This window comes from Diorhabda sublineata, chromosome X (assembly GCF_026230105.1).
Source record: "Diorhabda sublineata isolate icDioSubl1.1 chromosome X, icDioSubl1.1, whole genome shotgun sequence".
Lineage (NCBI taxonomy): Eukaryota > Metazoa > Arthropoda > Insecta > Coleoptera > Chrysomelidae > Diorhabda > Diorhabda sublineata.
In genome coordinates, this window is record NC_079485.1 from 21,508,377 (window position 1) to 21,535,812 (window position 27,436).

At 30.6% G+C, this 27,436-nt stretch overlaps 1 protein-coding gene across 1 annotated transcript; it reads left to right on the forward strand.

The window, feature by feature from the left end:
• Positions 1 to 1,057: 1,057 nt before the first annotated feature.
• On the forward strand, positions 1,058 to 26,062 carry LOC130450772 (uncharacterized). Its single transcript, XM_056789394.1, has 3 exons — positions 1,058 to 1,222; positions 21,266 to 21,352; positions 22,784 to 26,062. The coding sequence occupies exons 2-3, from the start codon at positions 21,275 to 21,277 to the stop codon at positions 24,578 to 24,580; spliced, it is 1,875 nt and encodes a 624-aa protein (XP_056645372.1). The 5' UTR covers positions 1,058 to 1,222; positions 21,266 to 21,274; the 3' UTR covers positions 24,581 to 26,062.
• The last annotated feature ends 1,374 nt before the right edge of the window (positions 26,063 to 27,436 follow it).

The following is a 27,436-nucleotide window of genomic DNA, read 5'->3' on the forward strand; positions in this document are numbered from 1 at the left end:
ATGAAATCAATACCAAACATGAAAAAAGGCTTAAATATTCGTTGAGTCACTCTGTGGTCCCTTTGTATACCTAACGAGGTTTATTACTCTATACCTTTCTGAAATAAACTAAAACCAAATATGATAAAAATCTATTACAGATAGATTAATAAGTTTTTATTAAAAATTTCTAATTATTTTAATGAACTTAATAACATCTCAAATTAAGCAATACAAAGAAAAATGAAATTTAATACTCGGCAACAGAATAATAAAGAGAGGAATTTTGTCTGGTTTTGGAACAATGCCATTATTTATTGAATTCAAATTAAAAAGATATATCAAACAATCTAAATAATCAGATATCATTGGACACTAAAATTACACACGATTATAATTGTTGTACCTTGTTGTAATAAAGAAAATGGAATAATTGGAAATAAAAAATACGAAAAACCATACCTCAATAAAAACCTTAAACTCGTGACAGAAGTTAGAATAAATAGGATATTCTGAAGTCACATCATCATATATTATTACCGTTTAATAAAGTAATTATTTTAATAGAAATATTCCCAAAATTGAACAAGCACTGATTTAAAGTGGAATCTTTTTCAATGGTTTTAAATTATTTTTAAATGTTTTAATTTAAAAAATTATATACATAGAAATTTGACGTCTACTGCATTTTTCCGTCTATTTTTATTTCTAATCTATTTTATACAAATGTTTTTTATCCTTCGATATTATTTTTGGTTGTGAAATATTCACCAACTTCAGAGGTATCACAAATATTTAAGTCATTTAAAAACGTGAATTATGTACGTCCGTAGGATGATGAAGTAAAACACCAACAATCGAAAGTTAAAAGGTTGTCAAAACGGATCTATTGTGCAATGAAATAATGCGTCAACGAAAAGAAAGTGAATCAAAAGCGTGAAAATTCCTGAATCGCTATACAATGAATTTGGATCCGGACTTTTCAGAAAGCTTTAATCATTGTTCCACTAGTAACTCTTCTTTAAGAGAGAGGGGCTAAACTTTCACGTCGATATAAAACCAACGGAACATTTTAGGTGGATTACTTTTCATTCAGCCACACATTAATGAGTTTTGTTCTTATTTTTTTTAACTGTGACGGTCACGGATAGGTAGTGTTGTGTTATGTGTATGGACAAGTGCAGTTAAGGATTAACATTATTTTGTGCAGTTTTTTGATAGGCTGTATTTGAATATAACTAGAGTAAGTACCTAAAAATATGAAAACTCGAAAATATTACTTGTAAGCACAGTGAGAGTGATTATATGATCAAGTTTATCGTGATTAGTGTCAATCAATCGAGATAAATGTGACCGGCCTTCACCTAGTGCAGTACTCACCTACTTCGTCAAGGCCATTGAGCAGCCAACTAGAAATTTAAAACATATTTACTGGAACGTAAAAGACGTAGCTAGACTTTCACAGGCGTCAAGTATCATCTGCATTTTATAGTTTTTTACGGTTGACATTACAAAAATCAAGTTACGAAAACAATGTTTTGTAGCGCTCACATTGCGAATTCATGTTTCATTGTTTTGAAAACTTAACGTAATTATGGGGTATCGATCCACAGTTGCCAGCTTATGCCATTCTATTGAAATAATAGATACTCTGAAAAACCGGATAAATTTAACTTTTGTAGAATAAAATATAGAAAACGTTTTTATAAGCGTAATTTGAATATTCTATCAATATTTAAAGTATATTTTAAAATCTCTATTTTTAATCTATTCGTAAGTTCAAATTAAATAATGTTTAAACAAATATATGTACATGAAGTTATATTTATAACCGTTATTATACATCATAGCGATATACATTCGTGTAGTTTAGTATGTTGAAAGTACTTAGCTTTGCAATGAAAAATTCTTTATTTCACACTTATTGTCTTGCATAGTCTTTCACAGACGCAAATCTATGTCACTTGTGAAAGTGATTTTTTGGTCAACCTACTTTTGAAATAAAATTTGGATTTTCTCACAAATTCAAGAACTAGATTCCTAGATTCAAAGGTATATAATAAAAATAAGAATTAGAGATCTCACCGAAAAATTTTACACAAATAAACACATTATTATTTTAAAAAGTTAAAAAAAATCATTATAATTTTTGAATAATAACATAAAATTACTACTATATTAGAATTAAAGCATCCTATAACTTTATATTTATTTTAATACGGTATATTTTGAAGCAGTATTTTAATTAAATTGCCAACAGTGTTGTTCATTTATTTACTGATTGTCAAGTGCTTCATTTTATTGATCTGGCAACTACGGTTGATAAACCTATCAAGAAAATATTAATATAGCTACCAGCTGTTTTATCTCTGTGTATAAGATACGGTATTGAGCACACAGTTGAAATGAAAGCAAGGCAGTGTGTCATGAGCTTTCTTTGCGCGTACTCACATCGCGCACCATATAAATAAATAAATATTGCAGTGATAATTACGAGTAGATACACACCTTATTTAGCGTTGCCTTAGGGTCTTGAAATGATTCTACAACTACTTTTTCTGTGATTAAAAATTTTATTGTAATTACGGATCTTAAGTTACTTTCTTTTAATTAGAAAAGGTTGCTCTAAATTATTATTTTGGAAATACCTATTATTTTTTTTAATAGATGTAGCCGTCTCATATATTCGTGCAAATTGATGACATACCAAACTCAAACCATAATATGAAATAATAAAATCCAAGAAACTTTTGTTGAAATTTCTATATTTTTTTCACTTTTATGGTTATCCTGTCTTAATCTTTAATGAAAGCCGGTATCTTTCACTTCCCTTACTCATAATACTTACTTAATCCTTATGTATATCTACCCTTATGGGTGTAAGACTACTCATAATAATGTATGAAATATATTGTTTACAGGCTTCACAGGCTTGTATTATTTGACCTTTAACCATTTTTATTGAATGGGAAATTTCTTAACTGTTTCAAATGATTAGCATAACTTTCACTAAAACAGTTTTATTGTTCCGGTATTAATAATAAATGTAATTTGACTCAGGTTTTTGAAATGTTCCTTTGCCGTTTCTGTTATTAATCTGAATTCATCACAAACGTCTTTTTATTTCACTTCATTCACTACTTAATACTTCCTTGCATATCACAATTGTGACAATTAAAAAAAACTGAAGTTTTATTCTTCACCTGTTCCATTTCGATTGTTTATTCTTAATTCTTCTAGGAACAGTTTATTTTCCATAAGACGTGAAATGGATTATAGTTCACAAACTGTCTGTACACATTAAGATTGGTTTCAGCAAGAGGTCTCTGGACGACTACTTGCCGAATACCCGTCACATTTGCTGAAGTTTCCGATAGTCCAATAAATTTGAAGAAAAATAACATACTAATATATTACTAACCTATAGGTAAAAGCGTTCACTAAGTATACTATAATGAATGTACCTTAATATGTAAACTCTCAGAATATTTCCAGATAGTCTTAGAATTATTTTCGCAATGTTAAGACATCTTTTCTGAAGAAAAATTTATTCGTACAACGAATATAGTGTAACACCACTAACCTCAATCAATTCACAAACATCGAAGGAAATTACCTTTTGCAAAATAAAAATAAAAAAAATAGATTTTGAAAAACAATATAAATGAAGAATCATCCAACCCTTTACTCCTAATTTACAAGCTTCAACCGGATATGAAAATAAATTTGCCTTTTTTGTGTAAAAAGAAAGTTTATTTTAAATTGGGATGCCCGACAACATGGTCATTGGATATAGTACAATCTTCACTGTAGACCTATTGTGTTGTATTGCAAGAAAACAACTATTAGTAGAATTCATACGTTCCTCTATGGTATATATTGTGCTATGCATACTGACAATAAAGACCCGAAGACAAATAGCTAAGACACTTCTACAGTATGATTTTTAAATTCGAAGTGGATGATGAAATGAATGGATTTGTCTTTTCCAAATTTGACTTAAAAATATAATGACTGTCAAACTAGGTCTGACAGAAAACAGTGGATATATAAAGAATTACATAAATGTGAAGACTACGAGACTGATCTCCCGCAGTTTTCAGTTCACATTTATTATGCGAAGTATTCCAGTTCAAAAGAATCCACACGGTACCACGGAAACGAAACAAGCAGCTGCTTGAAAAATTCGGTAGAGCCAGCTGGAGGTAACATACAAAAGACACTAGTTCGCTTCAGGAAAGGTTCTACTGGGCCAACTACCCTAAAGAGGTTGAAGAATGATGCAAATATTGCAATCTAGGAGTATCGTTACTAAATCATAAATTAATCAACTTTTTTCATACAGTGAAGAATAGGAGTGTGGTAATGGTGTACATTTTATCTATTCGTTTTTATTAATAGCCATATTATCAAGGCTTGTATCGATTCGCTTTAGCACAATTATTTTCCAAAGTTTTTATTTTTTCAGAATATCTAGATTAACATCCATATCTTTTACATACTTAGCTGTATGCTCATCAATATTGTAATGAAACAATTTCGCTATAAAAATGTAATTCGTAAAATTTATTCTGAAAAATTGCATCATCTGCCAAGAGGATATCAGTAGTATAATTGAAAAAATAAATTTAAAATCATTCAATTATTTAACAATCGATTCGTTATATATCTACTATATAGCTTAATCCTACAGAGATTGAATGTCAAAAATAATTTGATTTCGAAATTTATTGTAAATAACGAATAAAATTTCTAATTTTTATTCGTTTCTATTATCCGTGCTCTATTTGTCTACATGGAAAGCTTATAATATAAAATTCAACCGCTTTCTCTCCTGCCTTGCATGGTACACTTAACACATTCAATGCAATTATTTTTTGTCTTGTGAGTAGTGGATTACTGTTGAAAATGTAAGTTTATATCGTGCTATTTAAAGAACTTGTACCGTTCTATTTCAAATTCCTCATGAGGTTCTAATAAATAGAACTTGGAATCTCATATTAATGAATCGATAAGTTAGTTATATTTGCTTATATGAATTCTCTAGTGTATCTTATTTACACATTATACAGTGTGTAAATGTCAAATGGAATGAATTCCTTATTTCGATACACGTACTTATACTCTGTATGTACACATACTGTACATATAAAAATCCTGAAATATGCCAAATTCAAATTATATATTGGTATTCTTCATTGTTAAAATGCGATCCCTACTTTCAACCCTCTTCAAGAGAAGTATAGGCTTGTGATATATCGTTTGAAAGGTCTCTTAATTCTCTATTCAAAGATGCTATTGTTTTCAAGTTTATTGAAGGGATTAAGATAGAAACAAAAAGGAATCATATGAATGGATAATTTCGATACTCAGATTTGTAGTTGTTATTTATTAAAAATACTCTAAAAAGATCTGTGGTAACGTTAGTTTGCTTGAAACGCAACGAAAAGCAAATTAGTTTTGATTTATAAGTTATTAATATTATAATTTTAGTTTAAGGCTCATTAATCTCTATTGTGAAAAATTTTAATACCAACGGATACGCATAAAGCATAAAATAAAAGTTTTACAAATGATTACAATTTTCCCCCTATACCCCAAGGAACAATTAGTAAAATCGATAAGCACTTTCACCAGTTTGGTCATGTAAATATATTGAAAGAAAATAAAATAGACGCCTATAAAATGATATCTATTCAGCTCATGGAAGGCGATTTTGAGAAAAATTATTTAAATAAGAAGACTTTATGTTTCCTAATGAGTACACGTTTACACTTAATGGACTAGCAAATTTTCCGCTACTGGTCAACGCTATACCCTCGAGTTGTTAATGTTTTTGTAAGCATTTCGAAACTAATTCATACTTTATATCGTGATCCAGGTAACCCTCAATTTCCAATGAATGCGATATGGTTACAGCAAAATGGAGCACCACCACATTACCTGTACATTGTCCGGCAGTACCTCATGCAATATTTCCCAATCGGTAGATAGGAAGGTGAGGATCGATAGAATGGCCAGTGCGACTACCTGATCTTACATTATTAGATTTCTTCCTCTTAAAGGCATTATGCTCAAAACTAAACCTTTAATTTAAATGACTTATAAACGAATAACACTTGCGATTAGGTCAATCAGGCGTGATATATGTTAAATAATCATCTACTTCATTGAGAGTTCTTTGTAGTGTTCATTTCACCAAACCTCGCATTATATTTTAGTTTTTTATTGTATCGTAGGAAATTTGTATCTGATTTTACTATATTCTATATCAATTGTTACAATAAACTTGAAAACGATAACATTTTTCAATAGAGAATGAAGAGCCCCATCAGACGATATTGTGATATATCATATATAGATACAATTTTAAAAAATTGGGGGTCATTCGAAGAAGAAGATATTCGAAGAATCTAGATACAATAATTCATTGTGGATGTGTAGTATTATACTGAAGCAAAATCCTTCTGAATACTTTGCAGGGGCGCGGGGAAAACAAATTTGGGAATAAAATTTGAATTGTTTCTAGTAGAAAATAACTTAACTTATTTCTATCGAATTTTGATCTATTTTTTCATACTTTTTTTGAGTAGTTGGGAGATACGTTAGGTTTATTCAAATTTATTCCCCTTCAGAAAATTGACCCCTGCGTCCATCCCCAATTTGAAAAGCTTCACACTTACAAACTTAAGACATTGCAATTGTATGAAATAAATTCCCTGAATATAAATAAGATATATGTAGGTAATCTTTTTCATGCAAATACCGAAGAAACCCCCCATCATTCCTTCTTAAAATGAAAATCCTTTTAAGTTTACGAATATAATTTTGAAACATACTTTATTTTTTATATACAACCGGAATTGCTGCAATGTGCATGGCAAATTGCACAAAGAGTGGTACAATACAGAATTCTGTATTATTAGAGCAACCGCGTTCATTTCTTGTCTTGAATAAGGAGTGATGGGAGAAGGGAGGGCAACCTCATGATAAGCCTTGTTTCTTTGGTATTCGGCTCCTTAAATGCTAAGCAAATGTAGTAAGGCTCAATAACGAATAGGCTCTAGTCACCATATCTACTATTTGTAATGCTTCAAAATTCTCCACATCTTGTACAGAGAAGAAAATATTCAAAAAACGTATAAAAAACATGAAAAATCCTCGAAACTAGGTAACTTGCGGTACCTCCTGTTCCCCCCCCCCCTCGACATATCGAGCTCATATTTACGTTAAAATGTTATATTTGACGTGTGTATTTTTCACAAAAATCGGAAAATGGGGATATTTTCAATTTGAAATTTGGAGCACTTCTCGAGGTCGGATCTTGAAAGGAATGACATATTCATGTTCAGGAGGGTTAAAATATGTAGAATCGGACTTAAGAACGTTGAAATTGCTCACTCCACTTTTTCACGGGGGGTGGAACCTCAAAAATCGACCACCTACCCCTCCTATAGCGAATTTCGAGGGGCTCCCGATTTCTAAAATTTTCTTTTGGCATCATTGCCCAACATACCAATTTTCATGCTTCTATCGTTAATTACTTTTTCTTTAAAATTCACTGTATTCTTTCATATCTTTATTTTCACGTTCATGCGCATTAGCCTATTCTATAAATGTGTTAGTACCTAATTTTGATGGATATTTGTTGGTGAATTGAATCAATAAACTTGTATCTATTCAGTTTAATGAATAATGAAAATTCAGTCATTCGCAAGTTATTCTTATTTGAGAAAATATAAATACCTCGTAATTCTGATAGATCTTGTAGAAATATGTTATAATATGATATTTTCCTTAAAATCAAATAAATACTGAATGAACTTTAGTCTGCTAAATCGCAATCAAGCTTTGGTTAGCATGCTAAAAAAATAAGACAATTATAATCCCTCAGTCATAAAATGCATTGTTAGATGGCGATAAGAAATAGTTTAGAGTATGCAAACTATGCAAACCAGAGCTAATAACCAAAGTAGATCAAACGTAAAAGTAGTTCTTTTTCGCGTATCACAATATATTCGTTTTAGATTAAGAACAGAGTATATAAAGAATAGAGAGAGTTTTATGCATTGATTCACAAAGACAATTTGTCGCACAGTATGTAGTAAGTCAACAGATGGATTTTTTGCCATGATAATGGATAGATAGATCATTTTCAAAAATTATACGAGATTATTACTATTTTGTGGCAATAGAATTAGACACAGATGTAAGTGAAGTTAATGATACACTAGAAAATTTTGAATCAGTGATATAGAACCCCTAAAACCCAGTAAATATTACATTATTTCAAAAATTTTTCACATTGTGTGGTTGTCATAAAAGTCTAAATACAAAATATGCATATTTTTATTTAATTATTTTCATGCTGTAAGTACTGGACGTTGCAATAGAAGAATTCACAAGTTTATCATGCCTAGAACGCGAAGAATGCTAATTAGCGGCAGCTGATAGAGTTCAAGAAATGATGGCCAGGACGACCGAATACTAACAACCAAAGGCACAAGACTAGTGAGCAGAACAACAGTGAGCCAAGATCGACATCTAATGTTATTAGTTATAAGAGATCAACATGGGAAATAACTACTTAGTGATATACAGAATCTAAAAGCATTTTTAAAATGCGTGCGAGCATGCGCGCGTGTGTGTGAAATGTGTTTACATGCGTGTAGGAAGGTGTGGAATTTCTTCGTACCGACCTCAGGTTGGTGTTATCTTCAAATCTGCATCATTGAGGAAATGCACAGGAGCCCTAACTGATTTCTTTGCTTAGAATACTACAAAATCCATCTTTTCAGAAAAATAATGATAGGTACACATAGCCGGACGAACGTTGGACTATTCCTCCACTAGGTTTAAATTCCTCGCCTATTTAGGCTCACAAGATCAGCGTATATGGCCTTGATTTAACAGGTGAGGATATGACGAAAAATTTAGAGATTTACAGGAGGATGCTTATAACCTGATAATCATTATGCGTAGACCTATTAGTGAACGTTATTAAAGTTGGTGAGCAGAGAAATTGTAAACTTTTATATCTCCATCCATTCACCAAAATGAAAGAATTTTCACTGATATTCCAGGTTTCTCTGTTATTGTGTATACCTTGAACAAGGTGTATCTTACCTACTTATAAATACCAACAATATTTTGCCAAAATAACTAGTTCATCTTCATTTTATTCGCGCATTTATGAATGGTCAATCTGATGATGAAGAGGAATTTCCGGTAGTTACGGATTGAAAATATTGTATAAATGTAAGTATATTATATCTATATATTTATGCTGTAATCGATCTTGTATTTTATTATTTTCTATATTAGGATAGAATTGGAAAGTGTTATCGATTCTAATTGCCTGGGTAGTCCTTTTGCAGACTTACTTGTCGCCCTCATCCTAATTCATGGATGCTCTCCAAAATTAAGGAATCCTCCGGGCGTCACTGGCTTTAAATCAAGGCTTCTTACCAGATTATATCTTAGTGCTTTCCTATTTATGTTAATAAGAGCTCTATTACATAGTAGCCGCAGCCCTGGTCAAAGGTTCTACCGGTGTTTAATCTGTGATAGACGACTTCTGCGTACCCTGTGATTAAGCCTACCAGAGTAGTTGCCTCCTTTCTACTTAGCTCGTTCGATTGCTTATTTTTAGGTTACTTGCATACAAACAAGGACTGTTTGTAAATTTCCAACGTTTGGAAATAATTATTGAGGTAACAACAAAATAATATAAATATCCTTTGCATTTGATTATCACGAACACTTCTGACATATCTCATTGTATTGTAAAATTCAGTTTCTCGCATAAGGCTAGTCCTCACTCGTGTGTATGGGTTGTTATATTAAATTATACCATCCAGTAATTTACTTATTTAAAACATTTTCATACAGTTCATTCATTAGTACATATTAAGATAAACTGCATTCATACATGTGATGCCCATTAAATAAAAATTTTTCACACGTATATTTTCAAAAGTAATTTTCTTATTCATTATAATTTTCTTATAAAGATTTCATTCTATTTGTGTCTTTATTTAGTTATTTGTATGTTTGTTTCTAATTTTTGTCTATAATTTGTTCACAATAGAGCATTTCTCTTTTTCTTACTCTCTCTCTTTCTTCCTCTTCATATATAACGAGAAAAATGTCATTAAACACGGGAAATTCGTTTTTATTCGTGTTAATTGTTGTATTTGAGCATGATGAAAATATCTCCCCAGAATCTTTCAAATCGTACTGTTTCTTAAATTGTGTTAAGGATTGATATGCCATTGATACTGTTGAGATCAATGCTAAACCAATTTCATTTTTTTACTACTAAGAAAGAATTTTCAAGAGGAAATATAGTAATTATGCTATTATGGCGACTTCCTTTTTTACAAACAATTAGATTGTATTCATAGTTTTACTGGTAGAGAACAATTGAAAATGCGCAACTTTTCTTGTACACTTTCTTTAACTTTTATTAACACTTTTTTAAATAGATAATACTTTCTTGTTAACAATAATGCGCATCAATTATTTGTGTTAATAAAAATTAATAATTGAATTTGTGTTCATATCTATTAAGATTTCATGTGCACGTATACACAGAAGTGGGCCGGAAGTAATAGTTCGGTATTGTAAATAACTTTGCTCGATTTCTTTGGCACCAGCATTTTCTCTTATTATTATTCATTCAACCGGCTACTAATGTAAGGACGTAGAGCAAGAATATTAGCAAAGTAGAACTATCATTCATCAAGTAGTAGTGTAACTAACATTTCGCGATCATAAGAAAGTTGTTAATGAACAGTTTAATTTTCAATATTTTATTTATAAACAAGAGACCTCATAAATAAGATGAAGTTGAATTTATTGTAAATAAAATGGAAATAAATGAAGGTGACGTACTTATTTACATATGGAGTATGATCCATTTACGAGCGACCGACCATATCTTATAAACCACATGTCCTAGATGAAAACTTTAGTACAAAAATGTTTTTCTGCTTATTAGTGCAACCTATGATTTTTTCTGGTAAAGTCCAAATTCTTGTAGTAAACCATCATCTTATCGCTCTTAGAAATTGAAAGAGGGACAAAAATTACCTACAACTTAATTATTCCAAATAATCAAAATGGTTGTCATTATTTCTTATGTCTATGTTCAAACTTCTGTATTCAAAAAGTCTTAATCACAAATCTTCTGAAGGTATTTACTTTTTAGTTTCTGAAGTCATTTTATCCATTTTAATGGATTTGCAGAAATTCCTCAAAGTACCATATATTAAACATTGTAAGAAAATATTCAGAAGATGGTAGATTTCAAGCAATCGGCAAGGTTCATATTTGTTGCATTATAAAATTGGGAACTGGTATTGAAGTGAGCTGTATAAATTGTTTCTGAGAATTTAGCATTAATCTTAGTGAACAAAAGTGAAATTTTGCTTCACGCCAGGAATTGAAGAAAAAAATTTGATCCATTATTATGTGAAATGATAATCTGCATTATCTAGTTAAACCATTAAAAATTCATGAAACCACATTATCCAATAACGATATATTGAATCTGCACAGCTGCTACTATTCAGATACGAACATAGTAAAGGGAAATTAAATATTGGTGTGTAACAAGGTTGATGCGAGATTTTAAATGATACACATTTTAACTGAAATGATTTTGCACTGCATTTTGAATTTTTAAGTCTTTTCAGATACTTCCTATGCACGATAGAAGTCGGAAAAGGTAACTGAAATCAGCTCAATAGGTTCCCTTTATGAATAAATCGTAGTATATCGTCTTCTGGTCTCACTTTTTATAGAAACAACATACTGTAATCTGTACAATTTCTTATTAATATTTAGACTCTACAGTTTTGATAACTGCAAGTATAGCTGCCTAATGTCTAGCTCCTTTATATCAACACATTCTATCCTTTCGACTGCTTTTTATAGCTTCAATGAGTTTGATTTAGTTCATCAAATCTCAGTCCTTGTCGCTTTCCGTTCTTTCCATTGACATTTCTTTGATGTCATTACTTCTAGTATTTTAATATTTACTGATCTATCAATCGCTCTTTTCCTTTGGCTTGAGGTCAGGTGATACAAACTACTCAATTCACTGTTGGGCAAACTAGCTATATTCAGGGATTTTTTAACTTATTATCTCACACTTTAGAGTTGTTCCTTTCGTTCTTGTGTAACTTCCATCATTTCCTCAATGTTTGATAATTATCAGAGCTGTAGAGATGGAGATCATGATTTGCCTTTGTTGAATTCCTATTGCATGATTTTTCGAATGTTTACTCTTGTTCTTTAATAGTTTGCTGAAACTCGTTCTCAGATATTTTCGATGGTATTGGAAACTTTTTATAGTAATCAATTCTCTGGTTTTAGAAACTTTTCCAATTCCCTACCAATATGCATTCGCTTATCTGAAAATTATATTTGAAATTCAAAGGATCCTGGATCTCGAAAAAGCCTTTATCGATCATTGTAAATGTTCTGGTTTATGTCAACTAGTATTTGTATCAATTTTTTTTATTAATTGATCTTAGTCCTCCAGGTATATCTTCATATTTATTCGAATGATCAAATAAGTTCGTGTCGTTTTCTCGTATAAATCCAGTTAATGGAGTGTTTATAATCACTAACTCACGTCTCCACCACAAATAAAATAATGCCATTTTCAAGTAACTAAATTACCGTATACTTTATATGAACTGTAAGGCATAATTACAAGAGCTTAAGCTCAATGCTGAATCCACATTTATTTCAACACTACAATCTCATCAACTACTTACTGCACTTGTCACTAAATTACTAGCCTGCTTTTATTCGTAATAATTTTCAACACTTGATTTTTACAAAATTCCGCATCATTGGTTTACAACTACTATTACCACAACAGCGTGCCAGCAAATTACTGTACGAGGGTAGCTACTTATGGTTTGAGATATCGCAACACTGATGTGAATATGACATTGCCATTATTATGTTGGCCATGAAGATGCTCAGAATGTATTGTCATATGAGTGCTATTTGAATTGTTAGCAAATACTTGAAACATTTATCCTGGTTATAAAATGGAATTAAATCGCGAACATTTTCGTGCAATGAATTTTATGAATTTTGACATGGATTAAAACAACAGCAGTGTGCCGATCTACTCGCTTCGACTTTTGATGATTAAGCACCATCTCAGCAGCCACCGTGTTTCACTGGTTTTCCGAAGTCAGTCGTGATCGCACTTCGCTACATAATAAATTTCTTGAAGGCCGTCCGAAATCAGCTGTTAGGCTAGAAAACATCGATGCTGTGCGTAAACTAATATTACAAGGTCGTCATGTGCCAAAAAGATTTATTCGCGTTGGATATCATGTAATTTGATAATCGCTAGTGTGGATTGATGCGAAGAAATGCCCTCGTTTCATTAGAGTAGCGTTGAACGGCCTATGGTACACCAACTTTTGTTTGCCAGAATAGTTCGAAAAAATCAGGAAAACTAATTGTAGAAGACGAATCATTCTCAACCACGACAATGCGAACTGCTCTTTTTTTTCACAACCGAAGAAGCGATTGTTGTATTCAAATCACATGTTTTGGAGGTAGGTACCTCAATCGGAATGGAAATTGGTTCAAACTCATGCGAAAGTGTATTGATCTTAATGGAGATTATTTTGAAAAACAATGAATATATATATATATATATATATATATATATATATATATATATAAATAAATTTCTTCAATTTCTTAGACCTTTTGATATATTAATGCATCTAAATGTTCTTGATTTTAATTCTCTTCTGTTTTAGAATTAGTTTTTTTGATAGTTTTTAAAAGAAAGATAAATTTTGACGTTTCGACTTTTCTTTAAGTCTTTATCAAAATATGATATTGACACTGACAATTTGCTTATTTATATTGATCTATAGATCACCTTCATCATGAATATCAAAATAAGGATAAAATCAATTTAGAACTTTGTTTCAATAAGAAAAATTAATTTGTCCTTAGTTTCCTCATCTCAAATATATTAAATTATTTTCTTGATGTCACATTATATAAAATTAACAATAACATAAGAAAAGAATGGTATACAAAACCAACTTGGTCCTCAAGATATTTAAACTTCAATTCGTGTCATCTTGTGTCACAAAAAAGATCAGTGATAATAAGTTTGGTTGATAGATCTATCCAACTATCAGATCCTGAATTTAGATGCTTAGCTATTCAAAAAGCAAAAACTGCATTGAAAGAAAATAATTATCCGGAAAAAATGATAAATAACATATTCAAGAAAAGAATAAACAGATACTACAATCAATTTAAAAACAAAAATGAAACGAAACATCAAAACATAAAACATTTTCTTTACGATATATACAAGGAATTTCTCAACAATTATCGGATTATTTCAATAAATATGATTTTAGTATAAGTCATACTAATACATTATCCAAATATTTCACTAAATTAAAATCTAAAACAACAAAAAACAAAAGAAGTGATATTATATATCAAGTGCCTTCTACTAATTGTGACGCTGTCCACATATTGCAAACATCTCAGTATTTAGAAAATAGACTAAGAGGTCATCAATACGATAAAAAAATAGAACTGCATTAACGAACCATGAAATATAAAAAAAACATAAATTCAATTATAAAGATTCAAAAATTCTTGAAACGGAATCTAATACACGAAAAAGAGAATTTTTAAAAATGTTGATAAAGACTTAAAGATAAGTCAAAACGTCAAAATTTATCTTTCTTTTAAAAACTAGATTTAGATGCTTATATATATATATATATATATATATATATATATATATATATATATATATATATATATTCTCAGGTAGGTATGTTAGGGGTAGAGGATTATACTCATAAATATATGTAAAATACTTCATTGCGGAGCAAACCAGTGTATTATGACATAAGAGAATGAATCAAGTAGCTTTTGAATTGAGACCGCGTAATTCTCGCCATATTTAGTTACCAGAGATAATGGACATGTAGTAAGTATATTGGATCTTCATTACTCTTTTTGAAATAGCTGACAAAACGTTCAACTCAAAATGAACGTGTCTAAATCCAGGAGTTTCGATTCTTAACTACAAACTTTTTGTAATTTCTGAACGTAGGTACGCCACTGAAGCATTAAACAGTAGTGAAGAGTATGAAATATTCTGCGTTTAAAGATGTTTGTGTTGAGCAAAAGTTATAATTTGTAGTTGTGGTAGCATTTTCAACATTTTTACAACATATATAATCTATCGACACCAGTAGTGTTTTGATAATAATTGTTTTTGCTCTATTTCTTGATTTATTTGCGATATTTCTGTTGGTCATATCCAGTCTTAACAATAAAATTTTAAAATTAATAGTATTAAAATAAGGTTGAAAAAAAAATTAATAAAGATAATATATATACTAATGAGCTCCAAACTCAACCGTTAATAAACAAATTGATGATTAAAAAATAGTTTCAACATAGAGTAACTGGTCTTCAAAATAGAATTGATGTTATTCAGAATAAAATTCAAGAATTAAAGAGATAATACTTACTCACGCAAATATCGAATATGAAAGGAAGTACTACGAAAATCGTGGAGAACGAAGAAATTTAAGAAGACATCAGACAAGAGCAATGGAACATAACCTAAAAACTGTTGTGAAGGGAGTCAATACTGAAGACACAGATTTGTCAGAAGGAAGACAATATATTGGATAAATTCACAGATCATAAACGCAAGAGAACCAAAGTCTTTTATAGTCCTAAATCTAAGGTTTCTATCATGAGTCATAATAAGCAAAATATATAATTCAGATATTTGCACTTTTTATATACAAAAATTTTAGATTTAAAGTTCAAATTAAATAAAGTGGCTAGTAATAAAAGTTATTATTTTAGTTGTATATTACGAGTATATTTGATAGAGCATATGTTCACTGTTGCCGAGGATTAATGACATAAAAAATACAATTATTTGGAAAAAGTCTCATATATTTGGTGTAACAGAGACCTAGTTGCATCCAGGAATACATGAGCATAGGTTAAATATTGAAGTATATGCTTTCATCAGAAATGACTACCTGTAAAACTAGGACGTGTGGGGATCTTTATTAATAATAATTCATAGGTACATTTAAAAGAAAGTTGGAAATTTGTTGAACAACTTTGGATGAGTATTAATGTAAGTAAACAAAATGGTCTATTATACCGCCCTCTCAATTCTTATCAAAATGAATTCCTTCGTAACTTTTAGAATAATCTGATAAATTTTCACAAAGATTTGACAATATTTTTTGTCTGGGATATTTAAATGTGAATTTGTTGAATATTAATGCGACTTTAAATAGAAATCTTTTGAAAATTACTGATGTATTCTGTTTAAGACAAATAATATTTGAACAAAAAATAACAATGTAAATATTAGAAATTTGTCTAGAATTAAACTGAATACATTTCAGGGTGATCTCGAAGATATAGCTTAGGCCTACATTTATGAAATCGAGTCAATAGATAAAAAAATTAATGTTTCAAATCAAAACATTATAACATTGATAGATAATCATACTTCATTAAAGAAAAAATCATTACTTTCTCGTCTTAAACAACCCCGGATAACACAAAATATTAAACTTATGCAAAATTAAGGGATGAAGCTCTAAGGAAATATAATTAAATAAAATTGATAGGACATTATAATTACTATAAGGAACTAAGGAATTACATAACGTCCGCGAGAGAAAGGCATACAATTTACATCTTCAAATTGTGCGTTGGAAAATCTCATGAAAAATGGAAAATTTTTAAAAAACATAAGTATCACAAAAGCCTCTAGTACTATATTGCACTTATCACTTGCTAAAATCAAATTAATAACTTCTTTGTTAACGAATTGAAAAGTGATTCTCATCCAAATAATGATATTTTAAAGTTTTATGATAACAACGTTAGTTCATATGTAAACTCGTTAATTATAGTTTCATTCAACAAATAATCTTTTAGTTTAGTTTTAGACATAATTAAGAACATCGAAACAATATATAGTATAGTATATAATAGTAGAGACAGCCTGAATATACAGCTCATTATTCTGTCTTGTACAAACATTATAGAATACTTGAAACACATATTTAATGAATGTATTCATCGATATACGAGTAACTTTACAAATATCTAGAAACACACCTTAGGAGTTCTATTACTATTCTTACTAAATTCTTATGGCCCCTCCACACTCTCGCGAGAATATCCACGAGATTCTCAGCGAGAACGTAGTGAGAACTTGTTTTGGGTACACACTCTCACAAAGTTCTCACTACAGTTCTCCGCTCGATAACGATGGACGCTGAAGTGACTGTGGCAAGTTTAATGTTATGCGCATTTGCATATTATAATTATGCGTATATCAAAGAGAAAATAATGATTAAAAAGAAGTGGCGAAAAATCAATCAAATCGTCGACTCGCTTCGTTACTGAGAAACATGCGAGTGTGGAGTCAATAAACCTTTTTGCCTGTTCTCACGTTTTCGCGCTTCTTTCTCGCACTGTTCTCCGGCAAAGATGGAGAACAGCGCGAGAACTTGAGAAAAATACGCGAATCGGTTCCACATTCGCATTTCTCACATGTTTCCTGCATTCTCGTGAGATTCTCGCGAGAGTGTGGAGGGACCTATATAGTTATAACTTTTCGTCGCATAACACTCTGAATTTCACTTGGTCGCTGTGTAGTAGAATATTTAACAAACTATATTGTTATGTCACTGATAGAAGTGGAAGAAACACGTGATTTTATCGGTCTTTATGGAATGTGAAAAATTAAGTGGTTTAAAATGCTAATATGCATAAGAATACTCCACCAACTAAGTAATAAACCAACGGAACTCAGTGAGTAATAAATCAAATTCAAAACAGAAATACAGAATTATAGTAGATAAGGGTATAAAAATACAACCACAGGCGTCACATATTGGTAATTTACAATCAACAAAAATTATTAAGAGGTAACTGATAAATAATAGGTGATTATTAATGGATCAGTAGTAATAATATTAACCCCTACTCGCAGTGAGTTTTTTAAGTCGGTGTGGGTTGCGGGTTGAACAGAGTAGGCTTGCAGCATTAAAAATACACGTAGAACATTGGGCTTGCTGGATGAGTTGTTAAAGAGAAAAGCCAGAGAGATAACTCCTATGAGGGAGAAAAAAGAATTTAGAAAAAGCAAGTTACTCGGAAAATCAACTGTGCGAAAATAAGCTAATATAATAGAAGTCTCAAAGATACTTTGAGAACCAAAACTACAAATGAAAAGTAATATGGAAGATTTGCGAACAGTAATAAAAGAAGAAATTGAAGGTGAAGAACGGAACAAAAACATTTCTCAAAAGAAATACTCATATTAAAGTACGAAAACGTAAGATCAAGGGTAGAAAATGATCAAATAAAAACAGAAAATGCAAAAATCAAAGGACTAAAAGATGTTTAAACAGGCATAGAATGGATAGAAAAAGACAGGGAAAAAATAGTTATCAATTATAGATACAGAAATAGAAAAATTGTTAAAGGATCGTATTGAAAAATTCTTGAAACAATATATAGAAGTAGAAGCTCACATGAGTCTGCTATAAAGATAGGTCTAAAAACCTGCTTCATACAGCTAGAAGAGGACAAAAAAATTTTTGGAGAATAAAACTAAACTAAATAATATGGCTCGAGATAGAATATATATTCATAAAAACTTAACGAAGATAGTGAAAAAGAACAGAAGCTAATAAGAGACTTGGCCAAGACAGAAAAAAGAAAAGGGAATCACATAAAGTTGGATAAACAAGAGAGAAGAAAAACACGAAAAAAAGTAGTTACAGATTATGTGAAAAACAATGTATAAAAAAGGTTAACGACCCAGAATAAAGAAGGGAATAAATTATTAATAAGTAACAAAGAAAAACAACATAAAAACACACAAAAAACTAAATAAAGGACATAACATGGAAAAGTTATGAAAATATGTACATGAAACATTAGAACAATGCTAAGAATAGGAAAGCTGCAAGGGGTTGGCTTGGAATTAAGAAAGTATGCGGAGTATAGGCAACAAGATGGAAGTAATAAGGAATTATAGAAAATGAAAAATTTAGCTTTTCCAATGCTCAGGTAACGAAATGCAAAGCTAGTATTGAGTAGGTTTCATTGTTTTTGGGTAATTAAGACAAAAAGTACTGAAATTCAGGCTAATAAATGGAAGGCTGACATATTTAAAAATTTAAGCAAAACCATCCGATCTCTCAAAATAAATGTATACGCTTCAACTGACAACAGTAAAAAGGAGGACAAAGAAGAATTTTATGAAAAAATAAAAGGAGAAATAGAGAATATTCCAAAACAAGATACAATATTAATTTTAGGAGATTTCAATGCTCGAATAGGAAAGGAGGAATATCTAAACCAAATAGAAGAAAAAAAACATACATGGTTATGTAATCTAGTACCACAAGTAAAAATGATTATCAGCAGTACTAAGTTTTGGCACCTCAAAAATCACAGAATTACCTGGGTATCAACAGGTCAAAAAACATGCTCACAAATAGATCACGTGATGGTGAATAGAACAAAACACAAATCAGTAAGAGATGTCAGATCGTACAGAGCAGCATGTGCGGACAAACTACATAATAGATTACTTCAAGGACTTGCTAACTAAACCAAGCACAGAAGAGGACGAGGAACAGGAGGAGAATGATTAAGGAACCTTATCAAAAGAAATAACAATAGAAGAAGTTAAGGAAATCATAAATAAAATGGAAAAGCACCTAGTAATAATGAAACAAGCATAGAGCTGATAACTAAGTTGGAAGACACTAACAAAAAAAATGGTGGAGGTGAAAGATGACCTAAGCAGATTAGAAGTTATAAACTGGCAAGAAAGACACAACATAGGAAATTGTGTCGGGAAATGGCGAACAATTGTACACAATGACTATGATAACTGATCCACTCCAATAAGAGCCTTAGAGAGCATGTTTGAGGCGCAACCCTATCAGGGATGTTGAGAGCCATTATTATTATATTGTTATGCACATGAAAAATGTTACCAGAAGTATAATAAAATCAATGTTATGATAATGTTAGACACATTAATTGGCGTAACTATAGTAACTCGCAGATCTACTCCTCAAAATAGTAGTTATGTAGTATAGTAGTTATGTGTATAAAACTGTATATTTAAGAATAAATGTTCTTGAAATACAGCAAGTATACCTTTCAAAACTGATATTATATCTACAAACTGCTATATTGTTCATTGTGATGGTAAATTCTTGCAGATACTCTTCAAATACTGTTGATAGAATGGCAGTTATATTATTTGTGGCTAAAGTACATCGGTTTGATTTATCTTGATAACCATCCAGAACCTCAACCTAGATAAAAGCATCAAAAAGCTGTTTCTCATAATTTGACAAAAACGGTTCTGTGAAGATCATTCAAATTAAAGAAAATTGAAAATGATAAATACTGCATTTTCCAAAATAATGTTGAAAGACAAGAATTTTTAACTCATTTAATACATAATTTAAAAACTATCGCCTATTGTTAGGTAATGTTGCGTTTTAATATTTGATCTGAAATAAAAATGATACTTCTACTCCAATATGGAGCATATAAAATGGAAAACTACTCCACTCCATTAAATGATGCATTTTGCTTATTTACAATTATGCAGGTCGCTGAATTGTGCTTACAGGGTATGTTAGTCGGTCAGAGTCGTACTGTCAGCTGAATATTTGTAGAGATGGATAATCAAACAATTATCTTTATAATAAATGAACCAATTATAGAAGTAAATTTACAAAATCAGGAAATTATATTAATCTCATATTTCAGACGTACATAAGTGCAACATCAAATTTAAGCAAAATTATTTTTTTAATGATAACAAAAGTATAGCTTAGTTAAAAATGATAAAATAGAATAAAAAAATACAAAGTGAATACAATATTGGCATCAGCATAAGAAACGTCTGCGGCTTTTCCAAGAAAATTGTTAGGAAGTAACTGATAGTGAATAAATTTCTATATAAGATTTAATGAATAAATATTCATTATATATAGTATTTTTACACTAATGTGATTAAAAAACAATTTATTTAGTAATGATGCTAAAATATTGATATCATATCGTTTCCTTATCCAATTCATCTCTATAGTACTACCGAATGAAATAATATATACGTCAAGACATTTTTATAAATTTCTTTAATTTCTTATTTTTATATTATTCGTTACAGAAAATCTCTATGAACGCTGCTACAATAAACATCATGTCAAGATCACCAAACATTCTAGGATTCCTGGTAGTTCTACTTACATTGAGGGTAAGATATTTTTCAATATCAATATGGTCAATAAATATTGTTGATATAACCATAATTCACACTGTATATACATACACACACGGCAAACCTAGTGACCTTCGAGATCTTTCACTTTCATATTTTCCACTGTCCTCGCCGTTTCGTTTATTTATTAGTCCTTGACCACCATATTCCTCAGATCTTTTTGAAGTTTGTAAACCACATTTTTTGAGTAAAATTATCCCTCTCTTACATTCTTTAGACCCATATATTATCCTGCATTTTTGCTAGATGTACTAGCTATTTAACATAGTTGCGAATAATAAAAATACACAAAACTAGGAAACTACAAGAAAAATGGTATAAAATTAAATGTCATCTCCTCCCTTTTATGTACTGTTTTCATCGAACTTAGTTCTGTAAATTCCTGTTTTTTTTTAATAAACAATTCATTTAAATTCAGCTCAATATGCACCAGAAGATGAAAGCGTAAGGGTGTTAATAATCAGCAGATGTGTTACTGGAATTAGGTTACACAGGTTAGGTAGGTTAGTAGGTTTGATGAGATACTTTGAAAAGTCAGGCACAAAACCTGTTATAGTCCGGGAGCCAGCTGCATATTTTGAATAGTCATTCCGTTCCATCCAATTCTGCTTGTGCTGACAGAACTTACCTTAGGAGTGAATGTAAGCTGGCAAGGTAGTTACGGGTCCGTTTGATCCAAGTGTAATAATAAATACGTAAATTTAACTCATTATGGGATGGCTCAAACTGAATAATATGGTAGATTATATTGTATATTTAACAAAAAAAAGCCTTCAACTGCATGTAGGGTGAAGGAAAAAAATAAATACATACATTAAAATAATAAATATCAGGCTGAAATTAAAATATCCGATAATTTAGGGTGTATTTAACAAAAATAAAACATTCAGCCTGTAATTCACGGGTATTTCGGCCGACAAATGATATAAATAGAATTCATGACTAGTACTATTTCTGAAAAATAATTGTAAAAAACGTTCTGATTAATATATTATTAGTTGATATGAAAATATTATTTCAAACAGGGACGATTTTGAACGTATACAACACATTTGAATGAATAATATATGCATTTCATGTTTTACTAAAATGCGTAGATTAATGATAAGTACTACTTACTTGAAAACGTATTGTATTTCTACTTAAAAAATATATTTTCATAAAATATTTTTACTAATAAGTGAAAATTTTATTTAAAATATTCAAACAGGTTATTTGTAAATAATAATTTGTTGTTACACAATACGTTTTTATCTTCATAATATATACTTTAAATTCTAGTGTAAAATTGACGAGTTATATTCATGATTTCCATTTTATTACTCGTTTATATACTGGTACCCGCTTATTTTTTGTTATGCATGTGAAATAAATATCTTCACTAATGAATATATTATTAATTTCTAGGAAATTCATTGTGATGCTCCACTTTCGGATTCGGCATCATTACCTCTTGAACATAGAGCCGTTTACGGCGCACCTTTGTCTGGTCCCGGTTACCTTCCTGCAGGATTGTTGAGTCCGGGGGGAGGAGGGGGTGGAGGAGATCCAAATGAGGACCCATGGCCATTAACTACACCGGAAAAACCCCAAATAAAACATTTACAAGTGCAGTGCGAAAAAACTCATATGCGTGTAAATATGGAATTCGACCGTCCTTTTTATGGAATGATTTTCTCTAAAGGTTTTTACAGCGATTCTCATTGTGTTCATTTGAAACCAGGCACAGGTCATTTAAGTGCTACATTCGAAATCTTTTTAAATAGTTGTGGCATGAGCTCTTCGGTCAATCATAATGCTGCTAGTTACGGTGGTGCTACGCCTAGTGGCAGTTATGTAGAAAATACAATAATTATTCAGTACGATCCTTACGTACAGGAAGTCTGGGATCAAGCTCGTAAATTGAGATGTACGTGGTATGATTTTTATGAAAAAGCTGTTACGTTTAGACCGTTTCAAGTTGACGTGTTACATGCAATTACCGCTAATTTTCTGGGTGACAACTTACAGTGTTGGATGCAAATTCAAGTAGGAAAAGGGCCTTGGGCGTCAGAAGTATCTGGTATTGTTAAAATTGGACAAACCATGACGATGGTATTAGCGATAAAAGATGATGAAAATAAATTTGATATGTTAGTAAGAAACTGCGTAGCTCATGATGGAAAAAGAGCGCCTATTCAACTTGTTGACCAATATGGATGTGTAGTAAGACCTAAAATTATGAGTAAATTCCAAAAAATCAAGAACTTTGGGCCATCTGCTTCTGTTGTATCGTTTGCATATTTCCAAGCATTTAAATTTCCTGACTCTATGAATGTACATTTCCAGTGTGTTATCCAAGTATGTAGACATAGTTGTCCTGAGCCAAAATGCGGATATGGTTTAGGTTTAAGCACTGAATATGGTCTTCCTCCTGTATCAAACGCCTTAGGTGGAGATTTTGGAGCTCATTCTGGATTGAATAACGAATATGAATCTCCACCACCTAGTGAATACGGATTACCTCCTGCTTTCCCAGATCCTAGGCACCCAGCTGGCCCTACGGGTGCTTATTCTGAACAAAATACAGATGTAGTGCCGCCTCCACAAGCTCAAACATCTTCTTCATCGACTTCTAATCCACCAAATCTTTCTTCACCTGCACCTCAAGTTCTAGGACAAACTGGTGCAGATCTTCACTTACCTCCTCCACCTCTAGGGCATCACGGTATTTACAATACAGTGAAGAGAAAGAGTGGCATTGCTGAGGAATTTGAAGGTAATTTGGCTACATTGGGAGGCAGACCTAGATTGATTGAGAATCCACCTAGTGAACTTCAAGGAGTGAGAAAACGGCGCAGTCCAGAAACATTATCTGTTATTGTGAGTCACGTATACAAACGTGAAGCTCAAGAGATGACTGACGTTAATACTAGTCGAATAATTCAAGTAGTGGCGCCAGGAGACGTGAATTTTGCTTTGAATGCTGCACAAAGCAACGAAACGGTAGTAATACAATCTACTTCGTCTCAAGATTCCGAGACCATATGCATGTCTGTTCCAAGCTTTGTTGCAGGATTGGTAATGTTGTTGCTTGTTCTTATTGTGGCTAGTCTTGTCGCAGCTTTCTTATTTGTACGAGTACGTGCAATCGACAAAAAAGGAATTGGTCAATATTTTAGTGGAGGATATGACAATGCGGAGTTTGTGAAAGTCTCTAATTGAAAACAGATCTTGTAAGAAAATCAACAAGAAAAGTTCTTCGGGTACAAAAGAAATCCTAGAAATGTAATATTGTAAAATAAAAATATCAAACTGTTGGGGTCAAACAATAATTTTTAAACAAGTTTGTTTGGTTTAAAGGATAACTGATTCTGAGCTGTTAGTTTGTCATTTATATTCAGATTAGAGACCTCAAATATTTAATTATTAGATTTGTAATTGCTGTGTTTTAAAATTTCCAAAGATTTATCACGTGATAAAACATGAAAGGTTAAAGTAGATGCAGTGTGACATATATTTTTTTATGTCGCAATTATATTAAAAATTCCTGGTTCTTATGAAGCATTTACATCTACTTAAATTGACCTAATTAACGTATACATAATAAATATACACTTTTCTGATATATTTACAATTCAAATGAGAAACTTTGTTGAAAAATCAAAAACAATAAAATAAATTTCTCTTTTGTTAAATTCCAAGTCGTGAGAAACAACTCTTTTTATTTGGTTCCGTTTTAAAGACCTGTACATAGAATTAGATGTAGACAGATGAACAGTGCTTGAAAAAATTAGTTTTTGAAGAAAAAAAAAGAGTATCGATTTGGACATCAGTATTGGCTTTGAATGGTAACCTATTTCAGAATCCTACGTACTTATCAAGCAGTTAATGCTCAATATGATTTCTCATGATTTGATTTTAGATACGAAATAGGTAACTTTTCCTCCCACCATATAGCCATTTTATTATCAATATTTATTCATCTCATTTTCTAAATGGTACATGATAAAAAAACATGCGAATAATTCAAATCCCATTGTTATTTCTATCATGTTCTAAAATCATTTGTGTTAGCAAGAGCATTAATAATCTGCTCTTGGCAACATGAACTAATTCTAGTTGTAGCAAATTATTTATATTATATTAAGTAGTATTTATGTAATAAAAATCAATCAATCATAATATTTGAGCCCACTAAAATATAAGGGTTTGTTACATGACAATTCGAATGTTAGCCCTGCTTTAATATGTTGTCGTCCGTTCACAAAAGCTAACCAATTTTATAGAACATCCTAGTCTTATAGCTCATAGTACATGTTACAAATAAAAATTCAACTATATACTCAAAACAGAAGTGTGAATATTTTTTATTCTATTTTACCAGATTTTTTAAGGTTATTTTTTCTCATATGGTAAGTTCACCACTCTCTAGTTGGGAAAAGCATTTAGCCCTTCGTCAACAATATTATTTGTGTACCATCTACTATATGTAACAAAACTATTTGATTTTCAAGATGGGATAATATATAATTAGTTAAAAGGTATTTCAAACATTTATATTTCCCGTCTTTTTTAAGTGTCATAATGTACTTTTCTATTTTGAAAGTTTATAAAAATTGTTAACTTAGAGAAACTCTGCAATTTTGGTTGTCTGAAAATTTTTAGAGTATAAAATATTTAAGTGGAATAAATTGTTAAGTTAAATCAAATTCTATTCATTGAATCCCTTTCATTCATTTATAACATAACTACATAGTGTACTATATTGTTAAAACAAATAGTGAACAAAAAATTAATTTAAACCCCACAAGGAAATTTCTTGCAAATAGTTCTCACATTAATTATAAACTCTCAGCTTTGAATATGCTGATTGTGTCAATATTCGACCTCTGATAACCAAAATAATTATATCATTTACATTCCCATCAATTTAAAAGTTGAGAAATAAACGCGTTCACTAATGTATTAAACATTATTAGAAAATAATGATTATGTTATCAATAACTACAATTATTTTAATTTAAATTAGTTATTGATAAATATTTATGATCGAAGTAGGTGACAAAATGTTGGATACCATTTATAGGAATATTCTTTAGGTTTGTATTTCTCTGAGCTCAATTATAAACACTTAGAAATAAATGTGAATATAGGCATTGTATTCTTTAGTTCTTACACCATATCCACGAACTATACAAATATATGGATAAATTAATGTTAAAAAAAATTAAGTTTCATTATCTTAATATATAAATGCTTCTAAATTTTCTTGATTTCAGTTATCTTCTGTTTTAAAATTAGTTTTTTTAAATAATTTTTGATTTTCATGTAAGAAATAAGTAGAATTAAGGGTTAGTTCCAAAGCATATATAAATTCATCTAGAGGGATGTCAGTATATTTTTTAATATCATTCCATTTTGTTTTTATTATTTTTGAAGTTAAAAAAGTGGGTATATTTATGTATAGAGAGACAACATCCAGAGAGATTAATATATAATCTTCCGGGATTTGTACGTTTTTTATATCTTCTTCAAAATGGAAAGAATCTTTTATATAGTGTCTTATTTGTGATTTTTTTCAAAATGCTAGATAAATATAATACATGAAATTGTTGGTCTTAGTGGTATATTTTCTTCATGAAGCTTTGGCAAACCAGAAATTTTTGGTGAGAAAGCATTACGAATTTTGAGTATTTTTGCAATGTCTGGAGCTATATATTCATTTTTCCCATGAATCTATTAATTTATTATTCTTTTTGTTATTGATTTGTTAGATCTGATTTCATTAGCATGTAGGTTTTTTTATCATCAAGTAAGTTTCTCATTTTTTTTAAATAGGAGGTGCTATATACTTGAACGAATTGCACTTCTACTCATTGTTTTATAAGATATTACTTTTAGTTTTGAAAAAAACCGAAACGTCAATAAAATGTCTAAGCAGCAATTAATACAGTTTCAAATCATATTTTGATAAACACTGAAAGTAGTCAACACATAAAATTTTTACCAAGAGAGACCTAAAATCAAGATGTTTTAGAAACAATCATGAGGTTTAAGAAATAAATGTTATTTTAGGTC

Coding starts and splice junctions, on each gene's coding strand:
- LOC130450772 (XM_056789394.1), top strand. CDS start 21,275: ATGAACGCTGCTACAATAAACATCATGTCAAGATCACCAAACATTCTA. Junction 21,353..22,783: donor TAGTTCTACTTACATTGAGG/GTAAGATATTTT, acceptor ATTAATTTCTAG/GAAATTCATTGTGATGCTCC.